Here is a 24450-nt window from a genome sequence, read left to right as displayed (position 1 = left end):
AGAAAATTGGTGATAAATAATAGGGGAGAGAGCTGGAGTGGGTGGAGCCGTGCAAGCGTAACACAGATGAAGAGACAATGTTTTTAACTTAGTTTAGGGTTTGGGTGGCAGAAATTGTAAGTAGTTGGATATTGGAGGGGCAAGTGTACGAAGTAGAATAAACTTGCCATCTGTCTGATTGCATTGAATCTTTAAGGACACATGTACTTATGGCATATTTAATTACCAATCTGGCCAAGTATGTCGGTCCCAATCCAAATAAGTCGTTCTCATTTTTTCAAGTTAAAATAAATACCTCTTTATATAGTTGACCCAATGACCCACTGGTTAAACCAGTTGATCTTGACCCATTGATTTTATTGGGTCGACGTCCGATCTGGGTTTTAAAAAACTGATTAGAAGTGATCAAAATGTGTGATTCAAATCAGAGGTAGACTTTTATACGAGGTTTAGTGTCATTTTTATAAGTTGAATTTGTCAAAAAATTGAATTTTTAAAACCCAGATTTACTGACCAGATGAACGGTTCGACTGACAAGTTATCAGCCGAACTTCACTCTGTAACTGACGAATTTTAGGTTCGGCTGATTCGAAAAAAATATAGCAAAATCGCATCAGCCGAACATAGTCTTTCTCTAAATCATATACTAGGTTCGGCTCAAAATTGATATTCCAAGATCAGCCGAACTGATCTTTTGAAAATTTAAAACGAAGAAGGCTAGGTTCGGCTGATTCGAACAAAATCTAGCAAAATCGCATTAGCCGAACATAGTGTTTCTCTAAATCATATACTAGCTTCGGCTCAGAATTCCAATATCAGCCGAACTGATCTTCTGAAAACCCTCATTTCATCTTTGAAATCATATTCTATCGATCAAACAAAATAAATCCAATCAAAAACTAGATGGATTTGTTACAAATACATTCTAAAATACATCCGAGAGCAATTGAGATTTGGATTTCGCACTCCAACATCGCTCACTTCGATTCATGTTTCCTTTGCTTTGCTTGATTGAATTGAAATCAAAGATGTTTAAGTTTAAAGGTTATTTGATTTTTGATTTTAGGTTCTTGAGGATAAGGACACTCTGATAATTTAAATTGTTTAAGAATATATATGTAATTGCACTATCTTTAGACACCCTTTATAAACCCACCCTAAATGGGATAATGAATGAGTATGCCTCAAAAAAAAAATAAGTATGCCTCAAAACAGGTTTCTAAAACAGTCTATTTAACCCTACTGGGCCTTGTTTAGCCCAACGATTGTCTTAGTTCAATTCATTTCAACTTATCACACTGGTTCTCACTTATAGCGCATTTCGATGATAGAAGCAGAAATCATAAGCAACGATATTTCGCTTCATAAAAAGTCGACTTATTTTGTTTTTAAAAATCGTTCTAAAATTTTATACCCAAACTAGCTTCTTTCCAAACGCCCTATAATTGTTTTTGTCATGAATGTTTGTAAATGACATCTCAGGAAATCAGTGCGAGTGCTAAGGAAATCGGACAAGGAGCTTGTGCTCTTGTAGTTTGTTTCTGAGCAAGGTCAGTGAGAGTGTAACAGAGAAGAGACGTCTTTGCAAACTGGACCTGGAGTTCAGATATTGGGTGCAGGCCGTGTCGACAGACCTGCTGCTGGATTCTTAGCTGCGGCTGGAAGCATGTTAATTAGCCAATCGTTTAAAGTTAATTAGCCAATCGTTTAAAATTCTGTACAGACGAACTTATAGATGTTCATGTTACAAGAATGTTTTCCTGTAAAGTTAGAGTCTGTACATCCTGGTACCATAGTCTCACTGAAACTGTTTCAGGTAATGTGCACTTTATAAGTCCAAATGTATTGCTTTTTAATGTAGACAATTGAAGGCAGTAAGAATGCAATTGCGACTCAGCTTGATATAACAGATCATGGAAGTCTTTCCAATGTAGACAATTTTAGGCGTTAAGAATACAATGGAAACTGTGAGAGCCGAAAATGAAATGATTGAAAGTCTTGTGACACTCGGAGCTTGCAAAGCAAAAACTGTGAAGACAGTCAGGTCAGTGCGACTTCGAATCCCATTTGCAGATTTTCTTATCATTTCCCTTCTCCATCGATATTTTCCGAAACTCAGATCATTGCTAACTTAAGTAGCTCATATATGATGTTCCAAATTTGCTGCTCAAATATACTTATTAATGACTTGTCAGGTTTTTGGGAATCATCAACAAACTGAATCCCTGCTTCTTGCCAAAGCGCATTTGACATAACCTGCCTGCGCATGGAGGAGAGATTAGCCTATGCTGACATGGAGCGGGTAACAAAGGTGTTTATTTCAATGTTTACAAAATTGACAAACTTGCTGAATTCACTGGTATGGTTTAATGAATCAGGACTTTGGAAAAGCACCATATATCTCAATTGGACTTTGGAAAGATTAAGAATGGGAAAACTACTACAGCCATTGGAGCCCTAGTACTACCAAATAGCCGCAATTTTTCCATTTCCTACTCTCTTTTCTTTCTGACCCGTGCTAATCATAAAGACTTAAGCGTACATTCTGGAGTTGCAGCTATTACTACAGAACAAGATCAGAACAAAAGGTGTCCCACGACCTCTCGAACCTGAAGTCTACACATTCATCTTGTCACTCACTACATGAAAACATTCTAATATCCTCACCCTACAACGAGTAGATGCACATTCTGGAATCACTAAATTCTCTCTCAGGCGCTCGATTCCAAACTACAGCTTCTGTTCCATATAAATCTATCTAATTTTCATAATGAAAGAAGTTGCATTCTTTTATCCAACCAGAACATGTTGAGTAATCACAATTCATTTCAAGGAAATGGATATCTGAAACCATGGGAGTGAAGAATAAAAAGTTTTAGTTTGTGAGTAGTGCAATTTTGGGATGAATAAGAACAGAATTGCCTATATGTATAAGAACTTTCGCCCTATAGGAAGTAAAAAACAAAAAATGAAAAATGTCTCGCAAGGCTCTATCACAGCATTGCCTCCATAATTTAAACAGGAGCTAATAATCGTAAATCCAGTAGAGATGTGGAAACACAGCAATAAAAAGAGATGTTGCTGATGCTACTTGAGAGGAAATTTTAAGTAAAATCACCATTCCTGGAGTTGTTGTTTTTATACAAAACCCATCTATTGATGCAAGCAAAAGGGAAAAATAAAAGAAATAGCGAACAATACTAATCGAAAAGTTAGATCAATAAACAAACAGGCTCTGGCTAACTGGCACTTTTTCTTCCCTTTTATACTAACCGAACAAATAAGTAAACCACTTGACTCCAAAGACATTTACGAATACCTACCAAAAACAAACAATCACCAACTGAATTTGACAACGCAATTGAAATTGAGGTTTACCTTGCTGGAATTCGCCTTGCATTTATCATTGCTATTATTCAGAATTGAGACTTGTCATCATACAGTTGTTTCTTGGATGCTGCTGTAACAACCTCAAAGAATTTGTAGTGCCGACGCTTACTCTGATACACATTAACCACACACAGAGTTAGCAGGTGTTGTCAAAGGGACTGGATGAATAAATGTCATCAGTAACTTACAATAAAAAGGTTACCTGTTAATGTGATGTTTTCAATACAAATTTAGCACGAAAAAAAGTAACAGCAGAGCAGGCAGCCTTGCATCACTGTCTGCAGACCACAACTAAAGCGCAAAGGATTCCTGAAAAAAGTTAGTGCTTAATACAGGTTCCCAGAGTGCCAGAGCTACAGGGGACTTAGCTGAAATACCCATTCAAGCACAAGCTTTTCTTATGTGCACAAGACATTATAACAAAATTGAGAGATATGCAGAATAACGAATGAAACACTTATACAAAATCAAATAAAAAAACAGTAAACTGCATAACAGAGCGGAATCCAAAGACTAATCAAATATTCAATTTCATTTCATAATTTCTTGAAACAAAAAAAAAATCATACAGAAAATTCCACCGTGGGGGGAATTTGTTGCTGCTGCTTGAGAGGTAAAATCATAATGCCCACCTCGGGATTTTTCGTGATAGTCTCTTCACTTTCAGCCACTAAATTCTTATTTGCTAAAGGCTCTTTATTTACTACTTAACAAATAACTACACATTAAGAGTCTCTCATATTTTAGATGCTCTTTTTTAGATGTGTTCTCCACCACCAGCTGCTTGGAAGGTTTGACATCCTTATACCCTTCGAGAGAATTGGTCATCTCTCAAAGCGCATGATGCAATTCTTCTAGAAATCCCCATCTTTTTCTTCATGGTGGTCGCCGAATCTAGCTGGATCTAATCTCTATAAACCCTATTTCCGATGATGCAGATGCAGTACTCAAAAATGAGAGACCAAATGAAACCCTAGAAATAGAGTGAGGAGAACAAGTGAACGCCACAAAAATCAAACCCTAGAAATAGAGTGAAGTTATATGATGATTTAGCGGCGCCCCTAAAATATTGAGTGTGAGTGCTAAAAGTAAACATTCACCCTACTGGGCCTTGTTTAGCACAAAATATTAGAATCAGACAAGAAGATACTAGTATCGGAAGAGAACTCCAGCTAAGAAGTAAGAAGATATAGGAGCTGTGCTCCTGTAATCTTTTTAGCATCTGTCTCGCAGTTTTGTTGTTGTATTATTTGGTGTGCAGCTGTTGTTGCGCTCAGTTAGACTGTAACAGAGAAGGGACACGACTTAGCGAACTGGACCTGGAGTTTTGATTTTGGGACCAGGCCGTGTCTGCCGACCACTACCAGCTGCTGAGTTCTTACCTGCAGCGTATTATGTTGCCAATCGTTTACAGAAGAACGCTAAATATGTTCAGGTTACAAGAATGTTTTCTTGTTAAGTTCGAATCTATAAAGCCTGCTAACAAAGTCTCACTGAGCTGTTTCAGGTACTGTGCACTTTTGCAAGTCCAAATAATCTGTATTGCTTTTTAAAGTAGACAATTGAAGGCATTAAGAACGCAACAGCGATTCAGCTTGATATAACAGATCATGGAAGCCTTTGCAAGTCACAGGTATTGATTTCTAATATAGGCAATTGAAGGCATTAAAAATACAGGTAAGAGACAAAAATGAAATGACTGAAAAGCTTACGACCCTGGGAGCTTGCAAAGAAAGAACTTGTGCAGAAAATTCTGTAAAGACCATCAGGTAAGTGAGACTTTAAATCTCATTTAGATATTTTCTTATCACTTCCCTTCTCTATAGCTATTTTTCGGAGCTCTTATCACTGCTAAACTAAAGTAGCTCCTAGATGTTGTTCAAAATTTGCCCCAGACATACTAATTCATGACTGGTCCAGTTTATGAACAATGTGGAATCGCTGTTGCTTGCCAAAGTGCCTTTGACATAAACTGCCTCTGGATGGAGGAGAGATTAGCATATGTTGACATAGAGCGGATAACAAAGATGTTCATGTTTATACTAACATACTCATCAGAAACTTGCTGCCATGACTGGTGTGATTTGATGAACCAGGCTATGGTGCTTCTGCATCATGTAGTAGAAACAGAATTTCCAGATGGCCGACCGACAGAAAAGCATCAGGCCTCTCTACTGGAATTTGGAAGGACTAAAAATGGGAAAACTAATAGAGACATGCCTGTCATTGTTGTACTAAATAGTCAGTTTTTCCATTTCCTAATCTCTTTTCTTTTTGACCTGTGCAAATCTTAGATACTTATGAGTACATTCTGGTGTTGTAACTATTAATACAGTACAAGATTAAAAAAAAGAAGGTGTCCTAAGACCTCTCCAACCTGAAGTCTACATGCCAGGTAATAAAGAATGACACTAGAAGCGTTCTACGCATTCATCTTGTCACTCACTACATAAAACATTCTACTATCCTCACCCAATGGGATTTGAACCCTAACGAGTAACGACATTGTTTGTGTTTGCAGCACTGGACATCTTAGAGGCTTACGGTTAAAAAATTGTCAGAGAAGATGGAATAAACTTAAACATACATGCACATTCTGCAGTTAAAAAAGTCTCTTTCAGGTGCTCGATTCCAGACAATGTACACAATAGATAACAATAAACAACCATGTTCTGTACATAGTTCGTCTGTTCCATATAAATCTATCTATACTTCACAATAAAAGAAGTTGCATTTTTTTATCCAACAAGAACATTTTGAGTAATAACAATTCATTTCAAGGAAATTGATATCTGAAACCATGGCAGTGAAGAATAAAAAGTTTTAGCTTGTGAGTAGTGCGATTTTGGGATAAATATAAAAAGAATTGCCTATATATAACCGAACTTTTACCCGATAGGGAGTAAGAAACTAAGAAACAGAGAACCAAAAATGTCTCGCAGGGCCCGTCACAGAGTTGCTTCCATAATTTCAGAAGAGAAGCTAAATCCAGTAGAGATGCACGTGAAAACAAAGCAAAATAAACAGTTGTTGTTCATGCTACTTCAGTCGATTTTAAGTAAAATCCCATCCCTGTAGTTGTTTTTATCCGGTCTAAGTTTACTGTCTTGCCTCAATATACAGAAACCCATTTATTTCTAGAATTACATATGTTCTCTTGATGCAAGCAGAAGTGAAAAATAAAAGAAAACCAGCAAACAATACCAATCAAAAAGTTCAATCAATGAACAAACAGGCTCACATCCTGGCTGCTTGACACTTTTTCATCCCTTTTATACTAATCGAACAAACAAGTAAACTTCTTGACTCCCAAGATATTTACCAATACCTACCAAAAACAAACATTCATCAATTGAATTTGAGGTTTACCTTGTTGGAATTCGCCTTGGATTTGTCATTGCTGCTATTCAAAATTGAGGACTTGTCCTGGTATACATGTTTCTTTGCTGCTCCTATGACAACCTCGAAGAATTAATTTGCAGTGCCTAGGCATACACATAAACCACACACAGAGTTAGTAGTTGTCGTCCGAGTGACCGGATGAATAAACAGTGCTGAAGTTCTTATTCTTATCTACATACAACGAAAAGGCATACCTGTTAACGTGATGTTTCCCAATCAAATTTAGCACGAAAAAGAAACAGCAAGCAGCCTTGCACCAAATAGTTGCTTAATCCAGGTTTCCGGAGGGGCAGAGCTACAGGGGACTTTCATCTGCAGGTAACCAAAAATTGACCTCCCACTACTTAATGGAATACCCATTCAAGCACAATTTTTTCTTGTGTGTACAGGACATTATAAAATGATGCTTACTGGAATGAAAGAAACATTTATACAAAATAATCAAAAAGACAGTAAAGATCATAACAAAGTGGAATCCATAGATTAACTCAAATAATTATGTACACCAAAAAAAAAAAAAATTAAAAAAGTGAATCCACCGATTTCTACTATTGCTGCATGAGAGGAAAAATCATTGATCCCGATGTTGTAATTCTTTCAAGGAGTAGTTCAAATTCAAGATGTATAATGATGGTAGAGTGGTTTAACAACTAGACAAACATCGAAATTGAAATAGCAGCTTCAATTCTAACTTCTTCGGTTTCTCTGACCAAATGAATCACATCTAGAACTGCCAAGTTTTTGTTTTAATTTCCGAATCTGCTCATACCGATTTCAATAATCCAAATCTCAATCTTTTTCTTCTTCTTCTTCATTATGCCGTCGCTGAATCTGGCTACAAACCCCTATTCGATGATGCAGAACCCAACAATGAGAGATCAAATCAGCTAAGATAAGATAACAGACCCTAGAAGAAACTGAGAAGGAAAACAAAAGGGGATGCACAAAATGAAACCCTAAAATCATTTAGCGGCGCCCTTAAGAGTGCTGAAACCCTAAAACTTTTGGACTTACTGTTACCCTACTGGGCCTTGTTAAGCCCAAAATATTAGTATCAGAAGAATGTCACCGACTCACTGCAACACTAGCAAACATCGGCATTACTTTTCTAGTTTACCGGCCGGGTAGGTTTGTTGCATGAATATGTATTTTGGAATCATAGATGTCACAGACTCACAGTAACTCGAAGCGCACTATTTCCTACAAAGTTAATTAGTCCTCGATACTGCTTATTCCAACAGTGCAGGAAATCTATATGGATGATACAGTCATGATTAGTAAGGGGTATGAATTTGCTTTTAGATGTTGTATCTGTGAAAAAGATCAAGACGGCTTTGGGAATGTGCATTTAGTATTGATATCAGGAGATGGATATGCTGGGCTTTTGATTTCAGGATACCTAAATCCTTTGAGGACATTTGGAAAAATGCGGCTCACAAAAGTCTTTTAATTCAGGAAGTCTGCATTACCGCATCCTGTGTTATTTTAAAAGAATTATGGTTTCAGAAAAACAAAAGATATTTTAAAGATATCAGGCCGCATTCTCAAAGATTTAAACGTAGAATCCAGAAAATTGTTCATGAAGGTGGACTTTGAATGAAAGGGCACTAGTGGAATCAAAATTATACAAGGGGAAATCATATTAAAATTGGTATGCCAAAATTTCTGACAAGAATAGAAATACCCGATGTTGAATATTATAGATTTTGGTGAGAATGGGGATTGAGCGGGAATATAAATGGACAAATGTTCTGTGAGAAGGTTTAGGCAGTTGTAGTTGATTAATTTTTTATTTCTCTTTGTGCTTCTTTTGAAGTTTATTTTTTTTTGTTTGGACCAAATGTATCTTCAAAGATAGAGTCTTAAATAAGGATCTAAACAAAACTTTTTTTTAAAGTCCCAAAACTCTCTCGGACTATAGACCAATCAGTGTGATTAACACACCATATAAAATAATTACAAAGATTCAAGCTAATAGATTTAAGAAATCCTTAAAACATGTAATCTCTCCTCTTCAGTCAGATTTCTTATCTTCAAGACAAATCTCAGACAACATTGTATTGCTCATGAGATTGTCGATTCCATAAAGAACAGTAAAAATAAAATTGGTAATACAGGAGTTAAAGTGGACATGTCAAAAGCCTTTGACAGGGTAAACTTGCAATTCATTATTATAACTTTAAAAGCTTTTGGGTACTGTGATGCTTGGTATGACTTAATTTTTCAATGTGTTTATACTTCTTCTATACATGTCTTGCTTAATGGATACCCTTGTAAAGAATTCAAACCTTCTAGGGGTATTATCCAAGGGGATCCTTTATCCCCTTACTTGTTCATCTTGTGCATGAAAGTATTTTCCTGACTTTTTATCCATCTAGAATCCAAGAAAAAGTTCAGGGAATTAGACTAACAAAAAATGCACCAAGAATCTCTCACTTATTTTTCACCGATGATCTTTTGTTATTCACAAAAGTTGATTTAAGTAGCCGTAATAATGTTTTGGATGCAATCAATTTGTTTAGCTTAGCATCAGAACATGTGATAAATTTTGCAAAATTTGGTTTTCTTTAGCAAAAAAAAGTCAACTACAAACACAAAGGAACCATATCTAGGCTAATTAAAAAAAATATATTAAAAAAAAAAGTGTAGGGCCCAACTTGTTGCTAGGTTGCCCTCCTTCGACATTGTACCTTGTTTTTGATTTTTTTGTTAATAAATAATGATAAATTAAAAATAAAAAAATAATAATAATAATAATAAAAAAAATTGGATTAGGCTGTTTTATTTTTCATAGAGTGGGTGTTGCTCTTCAAAAAAGGTGTTGGAGCCCAGCTTGTTGCTAGATTACCAACCAAGGCTGTGCACGAATCCTAATTGGGGGATTTATACTTATAATAATAATAAAAAAAAAATAAGAAGAAGAAGATAGATTTAAAAGAAACACATCTAGGAATTCCTCTGTTTATCGACAGATCAAAACTCCAAACTTTTGATAGCATCATAGATAAAATGGAACAAAGAGTTAAAAATTGGTCAGGAAATATTCTGTCTCAACCAAGCAGAATGGTTCTTAAAATTACTTTTTGTCTATTGTTTTGGTTGCGAATGTATGTAAATAACATGTTAAGAAATTAGTGCGAGTGCTAATGTAAACAGACATTGGCACTAATTTGGTAATTGTTTATAGCGAAATTGTTGAGAAGAATCATAGCTCCAAATCTGAGAAGGAGGTTGCAGGATTAGATCGGAAGGGGGATTCAAGTATATTGAAGAGAAACCCAGCTAAGAAGAGACACGTCTGTGCAAACTGGAGCTGGAGTTTGGATTTCGGTGCAGGCAGTGTCTGCCGACCAGCTGCTGAATTCTTAGCTGCAGCTGGATTCCTTTTATCTAGCCAATCGTTTAAAACATTTTTGAGGAATGATCATACAGATGTTCATGTTATAAGAACGTTTTCTTGTAAAGTTCAAGTCTGAGCAGCCTGGTAGCATAGCTTGCTGAACTGTTTCAGGTACTGTGCACTTTGTAAGTCCAAATGTATTGCATTTTAATGTAGACAATTGAAGGCATTAAGAATGCAACAACGGTTCATCCTGATAATAACAGAGCAGGCAAGCCTGCCTTTCCAAGTGCATCTCACAGGTATTAAAAATACAGGGGAAACTGTGAGAGGCTTATGACACCCGGGGTTTGCAAAGAAAGAGCTTGCGCAGCAAATACTGTAAAGACAGACCATCAGGTAAGTGAGACCATCAGGTAAATTAGCTCCTGGATGTTGTTTGAAATTTGCCGCTGACATACTTACTCATGACTTGTCAGGTTTTTGGGACTCCATGAACAAACTGAAATCTTTGTTTCTTGCCAAAGTGCATTTAGCATAACCTGCCTGCATGGAGGAGATTAGCCCAAAACTTAGATCACGCACCGAAACATATTTCCTTCCCCTGTTAAACTTAAACTTAAACTTAAACATATCACATTTCTGCTCTCCAGGGTGTGTACATTTCACCTGAAAATTGGGAACAATTGGTAACTATTTTAGAACTATCCAGACAAGGAAGCAACCTTAAACTTAAAGCATTAAAATAAACTGTTTCTTTGATCAAGCAATGACTTAAGAATTAGCTATTGCCTGCTACTGCTTGCTTACCTGCTGTTCACATGGCAAGCATATAGAGGATATGAGTAGCATTGATATAACAACCTTGTTGGGGTTTGTCGTTGCTGTGATTAAGAAATTGACTTGTTTCTTCGCTGCTCCTATAACAACCTTAAAGAATTTGTACCGGCACATACAAAGAGTTACTGAATTGTCAGTAGTAACTCAAAGCTACACATGTGCCAAACACTAACAAAGCTCAAGTTATCAAACATTCAACGAAAAAGTTATACTTGTCAATTGAATTTAGCACCAAAAGCAAGAAAGCAGGCTTGCAGACCCAAAACTAAAGCTAGCTCCAGCATACTGCATGTTCCCAGAGTTACAGGGGACTTTCTTCAGTAGGTAAATTGACCTCCTGGAGTACCCCATTCAAGCACAAGGTTGTCTTGTTTGTGCAATTGCAGTTATGAATCGAAGAAATGCAGAACAAAGAGGCAGAGGAATCCAAAGATGAAGAAGAGTCAATTGTAGATTCAAATATTGAATTTATTTCATAATTCTTTGAATACACAAAAATATTTCGATCAATACAAAAAAAATTAAGAAGAGTCTTGTTGCTGAGAGGAAAATTCACTGTGAATGGAAGGAAGAATACCAAATGTCAGCGACCTTGACTTTAACAATTATTACATCTGTGCTTTAAACAGGCCATTCAACCAATCTAAACAGTATAATTGTTTCCTCTTTAACTAATTTGAAGTTAAGGGGTTTCATTGTGATGCTAATTTCCGAATATGCTCATACCAATATGGATCCGAATCAATTTTCTCTAATTTCTTCCTCCTTTTCTTTTTCTTCTTCATGTCCTCAATGTGGCTGGATGATAATGAAGATCTTTATCAATAATAATAAAATCAGATCGAAACTCAGTGGCAGTCACTCTGGAAATAAAATCCTAGAAACTGAGAAAGATAAGAGAACAAGTGACTGCCGCAAAAATATCAAATCCTAGAAATGAAGTTAAATGAGAACCTCAGCGGCGCCCCAAAAACATTTAGAGTGAGTGCTAGTAGTAAACATAACATTTAGAGTGAGTGCTAGTAGTAAACATAACCCTACTGGGCTTTGGTTAGCCAAAAATATTAGTAGTAAACATAGAACGATTTTTTGGGGACCATGGTTTTTTTTGGGGACCATGATTTTATTTTGGGTAAAGACATTAGAAGTAAATCTAAATCACCCCTTATCTAGATATTTATATTAATACCTAAATTACCCTCCTGATTAATTTTGGGTGTTGATTAGCTAGTGTTAATAATAGTTAGTGAGATGATTAAGTTAAAGATAATTAGTGAGATTAAAAAATCAGATGAGTTTTTTTTTTAAAGAAGTAGAATTATTGAGAGAGTAAAGTTAGAGAAGATGAAGAAGGAAAACATGAAAAATGATGGATTTTACCAACCATAACTGGAGGAAGGGTATTTGGGTATCCAGGTATACTTCAAACTTAGATAATGTTGGTTGAATTGCTCCAAACTTTCAAAAAAATGAAATTTTTTATGTAAATTTGGGCCAGTTCGGTTAACTATATGTCAACAACATGTAACCCAACACATCTGAAAGTGTAGTTCGGTTACCATATGTCAAGAACATGTAACCGAACACACCTGAAAGTGTAGTTCGGTTACGTTTTCCAAACACGCAGGATACCGAACTCGCTCGTTAATGGAGGTTTTGGTCGTACAGTGCAATGTTCGGTTACCTAGGATAAAATGGTAGGTAACCGAACTTTGAACTTGACAATTTATTTGAGTACATCTTGTGTGTTCGGTTAGTTCGCAAACTTCAACGCAACCAAGTTCCCAACCAAACTTCAGGTTAAAAGTAACCTAGTGTTAGAAGTTCGGTTGGTTCGCAAACTTCAACATATTTTGCGAATCAACCGAACTGGGCTTATAGGTAGAGTTCTATTACAAAGAAAACTTAATAATTTTGCGAACGAACCGAACTTATGGACTTGTATTGTTCTAATACAAGGAGTTCGGTTAAAAGTATTTTTTTGCGAATCAACCGAACTTTGAGTTCGGTTAAGAAAAAAAATAATTTGTGATAACCGAACTTTTTACTGAAAAAAACTTCATTAAACCTCTCTGCAACTTCCATTTTCAACTCATTTTGATGATTAGTTCTCATTTATTCAACCAAAAACGAATGACAAGTAATGGGTTTGTGAGAATATCTTTGTTAATATTTTAAATTAAGCTATATATATAGTGGTGGTGGTGGTAATCGGAGGTGGTGGTGGTAATCGGTGGTTGTTGGTGGTGATAATTGGAGGTGGTGGTGGTGGTAATCGGCGGTGGTGGGCGGTGGTGGTAATCGGTGGTGGGAGGCGGTGGTGGTAATCGGCGGCGGTGGGTGGTGGTGGTGGTGGTAATCGGTGGTTGTTGGTGGTGGTGGTGGGTATATATATATATATATAGAGAGAGAGAGAGGTGGTTATTGGATTGGTTTTAAATTAAATTAGGTTAAGGATAGGTTGGTCATTTCAATGTTCTAGGACACCCCTTATAACTATAGGGAAGGTGGCCTAATAAGACCATGGTCCCCCAAAAAAAACCATGGTCCCTAAAAAATCATTTTAAACATAACCCTACTGGGCTTTGGTTAGCCAAAAATATTAATAGTATCAGAAGACAAGACAGTCACACTTCGAACCCTGATTTTGGGCATACCAAAATCTTTCTACGCATACAAAACAATAGTCTCATCTTGGGTGACCTTATAAGTGGTAACCTATGGGTAGTTCAATTTCCTATATGCCCTTAATACAAAAATCTAAAATCAATTTTCTAGAAAATCAAAATCAGTTTCCCTTAACATCTCTTCTTCTTCCTCCTCTAGCCGAACTCTTCCCCTCTCGGGAAATTTTTTTTTCATCACCGTGATTAATTGTCGATTCGTAAAAATTTGATCGTCGATTAAACTCAATTACATAATGACTCGTACCAAGAAAAGCTGGGACTAGGCAAACCAAATCGTCTTCTAATCCATCAATTGAAGAAAAAGAACCAATTGAAGATGAAGGTGTAGAAACTGAAATTGAACCAGAAATTGAACCAACTGCATCTCCAACTCCGGAAATGAGGATAAGAAAGTAAGTTTTACAAACCCAATCTCCTATTTGTTGTTTTTCATCGATTAAATGATGGTTACAGTGTTGGGTTCGGCTCAAAATTGAGTTGCGTTGTTAGCCGAATTGTTCTTCACAAAAGCTTCCTGTAAGTGTATATGAACAGTTCGGCATGAAATATCATGAAATTTCAAGCCGAACCTAGTCACAAATAGAGATGCATAGGGGTTCGGCATATTCGATAATCATAATATGTTCCGAACCTAGCACATTTACGAGGTTCGGCTATTGCGATATTCATATTATGTGCCGAACCAATACAAAATTCTTACCCCAATAATTATCAGGAATATAAACGATCAGGTTCGGCTTATATAATACTTATGTAAATAGCCGAACCATGTACTACCAAAAGATTCGGCCCTTACGATTTTCTCAATATAAACCGAACCTAATATAATTTTTCTTCCATATCACACAGGATCAGGTTCGGCTCATTATGACATTTTTAAACAAGTCGAACTAGTTGGTTCAACTCATAATAATAACACTTTCAGCTTGCCGAACTGCTCATTAGTTGTCAATATCCAGGTGGGTTCGGCTGATATATTAAGCCGAACATATTTCAGACTCGCCGAACCTTAGTGAAAAACAACAAACTTTTTATGATTTTAAGCTACAAAAGTGAGATTAAACATAAGATAGAAGTGTCCCTTCCTCATCCATTGAATCAAATACAAGTTTATTTTTCTCATTGTCCCCTTCTCCTTCTCCAAAAAAATCTAACTAAATAATCTTAAAACTAATCACTAATCAGAATTATTTTAACTAATCATTTGTATTAACACTAATCTTAAAAGGAAGATTTGCTATTAAAAAAAACTGGTTAAGGGGCTTCTGATTTTGTTATTTCACAACCTTTTTGTCTTTATTAGGTATGCCTAATAAGATTTTGGTATGCCCAAAATCAGAGTACCACACTTCAGTGTGTTTATCAGCAGCACCATTGCTAGCTAACATAAACAAACATCGACAAAAATTTGGAAATTGTTTCCAGTGAAATTGTTGAGAAGCATCATAGCTCTGAATCGGAGAAGGAGCTAGCGCAGATTTGTTGTTCTTTTTGGTGGGAGCTGTTGTTGCACTTTTTAAGTGCTCTTCTTCTTGTATCTTTATTCCTTTGCTAGAGCAAATGAGGATGGATACAGGAAATTTAGTTAAAAATGAGAATAAATTTCTACGAAGAACGGCAACATCAGTGAACTGAGAAGGGACATGACTTTGCGACCGGCTGAAGAATTCTTTCTTAGCTGCAGCTGGAAGCATTTTATCTAGCTAATCGTTAAAAACATCACATGTTTAGGAAATGATGATACAGACAAACCCAAAGATGTTCAGGTTACAAGAATGTGAGTCTGTAAAGCCTGGCAGCATACTCTCACTGTACTGTTTCAGATACATTTTGTCTGATCAGAAGAAAAACAATACTGTGCACTTTGCAACTCCAAATGATCTGATATTCCCAGGAATTATTTTTAATGCAGACAATTGATGGAGTGCATCCCACAGGTATTGATTTCCAATATAGACAATTCAAGGCATTAAAAATACAGGGGAAACTGTAAAGACAGAGACCATCAGGTAAGAGAGATTTTGAATCTCATTCGGACACTTTCTTATAATGTCCCTTCTTCTCTATAGCTATTTTTCTTATCATTTCCCTTCTCATCTGGACACTTTACAACACCCATGGCTGTCACTGTTTCTCTTATCATTTCCCTATCAAATAGTCGCATTTCTTCTTTTTCCTTGAATCCCTTTTCTTTTTGACTACTTATGCATACATTTTGGTGTTGCAGATGAAGACATATGGTGTACTAAGACGTCTGGAACCTGAAATTTGCATGCCAGATAAGAACCAAGGACACTATAAGCATTCTGCACATTCCTCTTGTCACTCACTACAACAAAAAACATTCTAATACCCTCACCCTAAAAGGTTTTGAACCCTGACGACATTATTTGCGCTCCTTTGCAGCACTGGACATCTTACAGGCTTGCGGTTTTAAATACACATTCTGCAGTCACAAAAAAGTCTCTCTCAGGCGCTCGATTCCAGACAATGTACAAAACAGATAACAATAAACAAACATGTTCTGTGTATAGTTTTGTATAAAAGTGTTCAAATAATGTGAATTACAGGTTCTGTTCAAATAATGTAACCTACACCCACAATCCTCAATTTCACCTCACACCCAGTAAACAACCTCTTCAAACACTCCGCCATATAACCCCGACACAATGGCACAACCTCCATTGGCGTCGCCAATCCAGTAGACGACCCTAATTTCTCAACCAGATTAGTCTCATCAACGATTACAACCAATTTCTTATACGCATGGAGGACAGATTAGCCTACGCACAATGCAGGTAACGAAAGTATTCATATCAATGTTTAAGCTAACACACTTGTCAAAGACTTACTGACTTAACTGGTGTGCTTTGATGCATCAGGACATGGTGCTTTTGCGTCATGCAGTGCAGGCAGAACTTCCAGATGGCCGGCCAACAGAAAAGCATCAAGCCTCTCCATTGGAATTTGGAAGGATTAAGAACAGGAAAACTACAACAGCTTGGAATCCCTGCAGCCATGGAAGCCCTGGTACTACCAAATAGTAACAGTTTTTCCTTTTCCTGATCCGTTGTTCATTTTAGACTGATGCTAATCATAAAAGCATGTGCATACTTTCCGGTGTTGCAGCTATTACTACAGATCAAGACAAAAGGTGTCCAAAGGAATGACACTACGCATTGTACACATTCATCTTGTCACTCTCTACATCAAAACATTCGACACACTCATCTTGTCACACTCTACATCACAACATTCTATATCCTCACTCTACGACATTGTTTGTGTTCCTGTGCAGTAGTGTCTTAGAGGTTTTGGTTTTAAATTGTAGCATAAACTAAACATACACACATTCTGCAGTCACAAAAGTCTCTCTCAAGCAATCAATTGCGTACATTGTAAGCGAAAGATAAAAATTTACCACCATGTCCTGTATATTGTTTTGTAGAAAAGGCGTTCGTCCAAACAATGTAAAACTACAGCTTCTGTTCCATATAAATCTATCTATATTTCATAACAAAAAGTTGCATTCTTATCCCCAACAAGAACATTCTGAGTAATCATAACCCGTTACATTACTACCTAGAAAGAATCAAAATTCTCCTAAAACACTTGACATTTCAGAACAAGTTAGCTAAAATTATTTCATTCGAATTCATAAAAGTGATACCTCAAGAAGCTTTATGCTTGACAGTAATTCCGCGCTCCCCGGCAACAATAACAGTCGTCGCCATATCAATAAACATCCCATGCTCCACAACTCCCACAATCCTGTGCATCTTATCACTAGCAACATTCAAATCCCCAATATCTTCCCCAAAATACATTTCCACAATATAATTCTCATTATCCGTCTTAAACGGTTTCCCATCACCCCCAATCCTCAATTTCACCTCACACCCATTAAACAACCTCTTCAAACACTCCGCCGTGTACCCCCAACAGAACGGCACAACCTCCACCGGCATCGCCAATCCTGTACTAGACCCCAATTTGTCAACCAACTTAGTCTCATCAACAATCACAACCAATTTCTTGGACGCCCCTTCAATCATTTTCTCCCGGAGCAACGACCCACCTCTCCCTTTGACGAGATTGAGCCCCGGATCAACTTCATCGGCGCCGTCAATCGATAAATCAAGAACCGGGTAAGAATCCAAATCGGAAATCGGAATACCTAATGAAATAGCTTGTTGTTTGGTTTTCAATGAGGTTGGGATTCCGATGATGTTCTTCAATGTGCCGTTTTTTAGAAGCTCTCCGATACGGTTGACGGCGTAGTATGAGGTTGAGCCGGTGCCTAAGCCGAGAATCATACCTGATTTGACTAGCTCTACTGCTTTGTATGCTGCCATTTTTTTCAATTCGTCTTGAGTTAGATGGTGGGGTGTTGATGTTTCTGATGATGAAATTGGTGGTGGTTCTATCATGGAGGTGGTGGTTTCTGGGGGTGGTGGTGAGGGGCGGAGGAGGTGTGGGTGTTGTTGTTGATGTGGAGGGGAGATTGCAGACGCCATTGTTGAAAATGATTTAGGGATTTTTGAGATGAGGGAAGTTAGGGTTTTATGAGGAAGATTATATAGAGGAGATGAAGGAGGAGGGATGGCTGAGGTTTTTTCTGGGATTTTTTTCTTTTGCTTTTTCGAGAAATGAATTTGATTCGTGTTTTTAATGGATTGGACCGAAGATTTGATTGTGAAAACACAATGAATACAAAGAGGCGTGATCTTGTTTTGGATTTTGTTGGAAGAAGGGGTGTTAGGTGGAGACCATTTGTTTGGTTAAGGGGAGATAGACCAAACAATTTATTATAATTTGGTGTTGGCGAGTTTCGAACTCAGATCACCGTGTTACAGTGACACCTACAACTGAGTTGAAATTTGAGAAACTTTCTTTTTCATTCTGCTGATAATATTCTAACTAGATCCAAACAATTTATTATAATTTCACTATTTAATATAGTTTTTACGAAAAATGTGACTATAAGTAAGATTAAAGTATGACGGGTCAGATTTTGGCAAGCCGACGAATCAGAGCTACTTAAGTAGTAAACAATTTCGATATGTATTTCTTCATTTTTCTGACCTTTTATTTGTAGTTCAGTAGTTTGTACTAACTACCTCTCTATTGAATTATGGTCCAATTAAATGGGCCTATGGATTTTTTTCATCCACCCCATAAAGAATGATAAGGGGTGTCTAATTTTGATGAAACTACCATTTTATCCTCTATCAAATATTAATACTACTAATTTTTCCCCATCAAATCCTAATCATAAAATTAAAAACTAAAATCAAAATCATAAAACTAAAATCATAAAATTTAAAAACTAAAATCAAAATCATAAAACTAAAATCATAAAATTAAAAACTAAAATCAAAATCAAATTCATTTCCATCTCCACTTCAACTGATTCTTCTTCTTTTCTTCTCAACCCAATCCTATAAACTAGGTTTTAGTAACATAAAATTGCTCAAAAATTGAAAATTTTGAAATCAAATCTTTCCTGGTTTATCAGAATCGGTTAACGTTAATGTATATGTGATCCGATTGCAAATAGAAACGGTTTATGTTCATGCCCACAAACACCGATTGTCCTTGATATGTTTTCTAGTTCGAGAAATTTGAACCAGAATCGGATTATAGCACTTATAAAAACGGATTGTTGATGTATAATGTTAGAATCAGATTTTATATGTGTGTCGAGTAAACGGATTGTTGTTCTCAATTTTTCTGTATCTTTTTTTTGTTAGAATCGGATTCCATGAGCATTCTTATAAACCGATTCCTGTTGTGCAATGTCAGGAATCGGTTTTTACATATGTATCGTGTAAACCGATTCTGGTTAACCCATTTTTTTCGGTTAATACTCGATCATAAAATTAGTATGAAATCATACTCGATTTCATTTCATTAACTCGGGTATAAAATGAATTTTAATTTTATTTGATGTTTAACAACACATAATTCACAGATTAAAAAGAGAAAATTTACCCACAATCGGTTTACGTTCACGCCAATATAAACCGATTATGGATAATCGGTTGATTTTCATGTCCATATAAACCGATTCTGGGTAGAAGCTAGTTTCAAAAAATCTCTGTATGTTTTTGAGGTTACAATCGGTATATGTTTTTGGTAACATATACCGATTCTGAGTTGGTGTTCTTCAAAAAATTTCAAATTTTCAAATTTTTTCATGTTCAGATGATCAATTAACACAAGTTAATTCCACATCTAACACTATATTTTACCACTAATCATCCGAATTAACACTAATTAATCAGGGATAAATTATCCATTAAGAAAATAGTTGGTTAAGGGATATCTATGAATTACTTCTTAATGACCCTATTTTATCATGTATCTATAAGCCCTAATTAAGTGGCGTAGGATAAAAAGGTGGCTAAAAGGAAGTCGCTCACTTAGGCATAAATAAATATACAAAAAGTGAAAGTATTTCTTAGATTATAAAAACAAATAGAGAAAAAGCATGTTTATGTATTTCTTAAATTTGATTATAAGTATGCATATCCGGACCGGACATACTTATCTTTTACTTTACCGTATTTATATTTTATCCGATTCGGCCGAATGCCCCGAAAGAGAAATGCATCATGTTTATCAAATGTTAATGGAATTTATACGCAATAGGTCTCCATCTTTTTGGTAACCATGAATGAATGATGAAATAATGCACTTTCCGTGTGGGGAACCATAGGTCCGTCTTTCAGTACCGACTTTGACTATATAATGAAAATGCATACATCATGAATCTACTGGGCATGTTTGTTTGCGTCTGATTCGATGTATGGATTTGAGTCAATTTCTGACTAGATGTAAATCACATCGTTCATTTTCTTTTTGAATCAGATCTAACTAGGTACCTAACTAACTCGGAGACCTAACTTCCGACTCGAATTCAGTTTAAGTCAGGCAACAAAATGTTCATGATCCACATAAACAATTCACTGATTCACATGTTTCCGATTCAGATAAATCAGATCTAATATGAACGGCAAAAGAAGATCATACACTTATTGCTTTCCCTCATACATAACGCGTTTTACATGCCAATGTGGTGGGTGTGTAGGCGAACTCCACCACCACCATGATATTTTAAGAATTCAAAGTCGACAAAAGAAGCCATTTGAATTATAGTTTGGATATTCAAAGAAAGTGGACGACCAGATTTCGGTCAAGGTAAAGCCCCCCAAGGGGATACAGGGGGAAAGAACTTGGCTGCCGGACAATGAATGAACCTAGAACCTGCAAGGCTGCAAGTCCGGACAATGAGCCACCCTACCGGAATTTGACCCATGAGGTGGTTGCCGGGAAATAGTAAAGAAGAACACGGCAAACGAAACGGAAAAAGAAAGCCAACTATTTTTATACAGTTTTTATTTTTAAGGTTCCGGCAAATGAGAAACGTAATAATCACTTTTACAGTATTGCAAGCTATGAAACTAATCCTAATATAAACACGAAAAATTGATTTGATGAATGATTTATGAAATTAATTAAAAGTGGGTGGAATTTTCTTCACTTCACCTCGGTAGTAAATTAAAAAAACAAATGAAAGAAATTTTGATGCAGTAATCTCAGATGTTGGTCGTCTCCTCCGCGGGCGACGGCCGTTCCTTAGTACCAATCACATAACCAGTCGGAGAAGACATTTTTGAGCTCCCTACTACTTCTCCTTGTTCAATATCAACACTGGGACTACTAGGGACAACTCTCTTCTCCCTGCTCAGCAGTTTACATAATGACTTAAACCTTGAGCTCACCGGCGACTTCATATCATCCTCGGAAACTCTCCTTCCTGCTGAAGAGGGAGTAGTAGGTGGTGAAGAGAATGAAAAACCATGACTTAATCTGTCGGGTATGTCAATAACCAACGGTCTATCCGGTCTTAAACTAGGAGAAGAAGACTCAGTCGACGATGACGAGGATGAAGTTTCTTCTTCACCGGAGTCTCTGGTGCTGGCACGATTTTGGTTGCCCCAGAACATGACATTAGTTGGATAACTCGGAGCTGCTTCAACTGACAACAACCCATTGTTGTTGTTGTTGTTCCCGGAATTTACCGGTGATGACTGGGATTCTAGATCACTTGAATCTACCGGAGATGATGATGATGATTCTACTGAAACAGGATTTCTACAAAGTGGACAAGTAGAATGTGACTGAAACCACATATCAATACAATCTACATGAAACCCATGATTGCATTTTGGCAGAACCCGAGCTTTTTCGCCTTCTTCAACCTCAGAAAGACACACTGCACATTCAAGTCCGTCTTTGAATTCACTAGAACTGAACGTAACAATAGGCAGTGCTTTCATAACCGAAGCCGCAAGTCCTTGCCGGAATGTTACGTTCTGATCTTGACTTGTTGTAAATACGAACCGTCGCCGCATCGTACCACCGTTTTGGTTTCCGATTCGCCGTCTCCAATACCATTTGGCATAGAAATGAAGAATTATAACTAGTACTATGATCAGGAAAAGTATGATAATGGATGCCAGCATCACTTTACTACTAACATCCACGATTTGAGATTTTCCCATTGAGTTATCTTTGAAACTGCGATTGTAGCCGTCCATCTTTGAGCTGATTTGCGAGCAATTAATCCTTGAATATTCACAAGATTTTTGGTTATGGGTTGTAGTTGCAACACATATATAACTAAGAACTGCAAAATGAGATTTATTTTTTGTTTATATATAAGAGGAGACCTAAAGGAAACAAACTAGTAATCAACGAGAAAGAGTTGAGAATTCAACGAAGATAAAGAGTGTTGAATCTGTTGATGCATAGTGATGTGGATGGAAGAAGCCATGGCGGCCATGAATGGGAATGAATGAGGTAATTAAGTAAGGTCGTATGGAATAAGGCAAAAGACTATTGAACGTTTGAAGCACAAGTTGTCATGTGAAGAGTCAGCAAGTCAAGTACTGGTTTATTCGTCTATGCCGTGATTTACAATTCTTTCTTTCTTTGTTGGTACCATTTTTTGGTGTTTTCTCCTGTTTGACTTTTGACTCTTCTTCTACCGGACAGAGCGGGTAGGGCCCGAACTAGACTAAAGGGTACATAAATCAAAAGGGCCGTGCTATAATGCTACATTTGCGAAGGAAGAATTTTCGGCTAAAAACCTCCTAGTGCTTCAATTGATCACATTCTAATCTAAACATAAAACATTGTTATTGATAAATCGATCAAAGACGATATTATCGGTGTCTATAAAATATTAGGGGATTTTAATAAAGTGCCACACTTCCAATTTGCAGTTCAAGAAAATGCCACCGTTTTTTTCAGAGTTTATTTAATGCCACAAATTTGATCTTTTCCATCCAAAAAAACTGTTTCCATCAGTTAATGCATAGGTGGCAGTTATCTAGCTTTGTAAAAGACATATACACCCTCAAATTCATAGTGTACCCGTCTATAACCAATTCAATCACCATTGCGTTGTTCTGTTGCCATGAACCATCATGAGAACGACGAGACTCCATACTAATTTCTCGACTTGCAGATAAATCCCAACAGACTGCAACGTCTTTGTTTACTACCAATTGCTTCTCGACCAAGACCAAAATACCCCATACAATCCAGCCAGGTAGAAAACTCAAATGCGATTTTGGTTTCCATCTCGTCACCACTCTACTTGAACCATCAGCCAGCGTATACACCTTGCCTCTCTCCGTCTTCTCACTTGGACGGAACAACACCTTCAACTGATCCGGCTGATTTGTGAGAAAGAGAACGGCAGAATGAGCATCTTCTTCCTTGTATATTTAAAATTCTTCATCAGTTAGTCTAAAAGCTCATGGATCTAATATCCAGTGAACCCCAAATTCTATCCTCGTTACACTCGATCAGCCATAAGAACAATCAACACCATTTTCAGATCAAGCCCATCGCAATGCAAGTGAACTTCGAACACTACTTGCCACCCATTGATTCACATGTCTTCTAATCCGCAAGAACAACTGCCATTAAACCCAATCTCAGCCACCGTCTCCTGTAATTCACGACCACCATTTGATCAAAACCAAATTGGGCAAAAACCCATCTTCAGATAACATCAAAACCCCAGATTCAATTCCTTGGTTGCTGTTTGAAGAAGTCCTGTATAAGAACGGTAGGCATCCACCATTTGATACTAGCACTGCCTCAATCGACCGAGACTCAGCAGAGAACGACATCCCAATTTATTCAACTCCACGAACTCAAACCATTGCTTCAAATTGAAATCGACCCACCAATCACAACAACTCAATTCATGTTTAAATCCCGATTCAAACCATCTGCCACACTTGTAAATCCCAATTCAAAAAATTGAAATCGACCATTGCTTCAAATTGAATCGGGATTTAAACATGAATCGACCCACCAATCACAACAGCTCAATTCATGTTTTTTCTGTGGATACAGCTCAATTCTTCAAATTAATACTCAAACCATTGTTTCAAATTGAAATCGACCCACCAATCGGGATTCAAATCAAAGACATCCTAAGTTATCTTTTCTCCACAGAAAAAACCCTAGCTCTTCGATTTATCTTCAAAATGGTTTCAGAACATTAATTAAACTTCAACCCCTTTGTTCTACATCTGACAGCAACCCTAACTTCAGAACTCCTATGTTCGATCTACAGCAGCAACTCCATCCTCTTCATCTCGTGCTCAAACAATCACAACAGCATCACCGACAATCAACTCTTAACGTTTCTCTTAAGTTTCTGATATCATAATCACAAAATCTTCTCACGGAAACACGAGAAGA

The 24450-nt window shown here is 36.9% G+C and overlaps 2 protein-coding genes and 1 long non-coding RNA gene across 7 annotated transcripts; all 3 read right to left on the bottom strand.

The window, feature by feature from the left end:
• Nucleotides 1-1779: 1779 nt before the first annotated feature.
• Nucleotides 1780-7729, bottom strand: LOC113339305. Its single transcript, XR_003355027.1, has 5 exons — nucleotides 6987-7729; nucleotides 6760-6875; nucleotides 3593-3699; nucleotides 3379-3500; nucleotides 1780-2260 (listed from the first exon to the last, which is right to left on the bottom strand). It is a non-coding gene; the product is annotated as an uncharacterized LOC113339305 (long non-coding RNA).
• Nucleotides 7730-15191: 7462 nt separating this feature from the next.
• Nucleotides 15192-18364, bottom strand: LOC113339826 (probable ribose-5-phosphate isomerase 2). 5 transcript variants are annotated; one of them, XR_003355148.1, is made up of 3 exons: nucleotides 17330-18363; nucleotides 16019-16105; nucleotides 15405-15920 (listed from the first exon to the last, which is right to left on the bottom strand). XR_003355148.1 is itself a non-coding variant. In XM_026585049.1 (2 exons), exon 1 carries the CDS (start codon nucleotides 18174-18176, stop codon nucleotides 17331-17333), a length of 846 nt encoding a protein of 281 aa, XP_026440834.1. In that variant the 5' UTR covers nucleotides 18177-18364; the 3' UTR covers nucleotides 15192-15210; nucleotide 17330. The 5 variants fall into 5 exon arrangements, 4 of the variants coding, with proteins under 4 accessions (XP_026440834.1, XP_026440832.1, XP_026440833.1 ...); XM_026585049.1 differs by lacking the exons at nucleotides 15405-15920; nucleotides 16019-16105 and adding an exon at nucleotides 15192-15210 and having other exon boundaries at nucleotides 17330-18364; XM_026585047.1 differs by lacking the exon at nucleotides 16019-16105 and having other exon boundaries at nucleotides 17330-18364.
• A 2658-nt stretch (nucleotides 18365-21022) lies between these two features.
• LOC113339824 (RING-H2 finger protein ATL3-like) lies at nucleotides 21023-22535 on the bottom strand. Its single transcript, XM_026585045.1, has one exon. It carries the CDS (start codon nucleotides 22263-22265, stop codon nucleotides 21261-21263), a length of 1005 nt encoding a protein of 334 aa, XP_026440830.1. The 5' UTR covers nucleotides 22266-22535; the 3' UTR covers nucleotides 21023-21260.
• Between the last annotated feature and the right edge of the window lie 1915 nt (nucleotides 22536-24450).

Source organism: Papaver somniferum, unplaced genomic scaffold, assembly GCF_003573695.1.
Source record: "Papaver somniferum cultivar HN1 unplaced genomic scaffold, ASM357369v1 unplaced-scaffold_21, whole genome shotgun sequence".
NCBI classification, from domain to species: Eukaryota; Viridiplantae; Streptophyta; class Magnoliopsida; order Ranunculales; family Papaveraceae; genus Papaver; species Papaver somniferum.
This window is presented reverse-complemented; position numbering and strand designations above follow the sequence as displayed.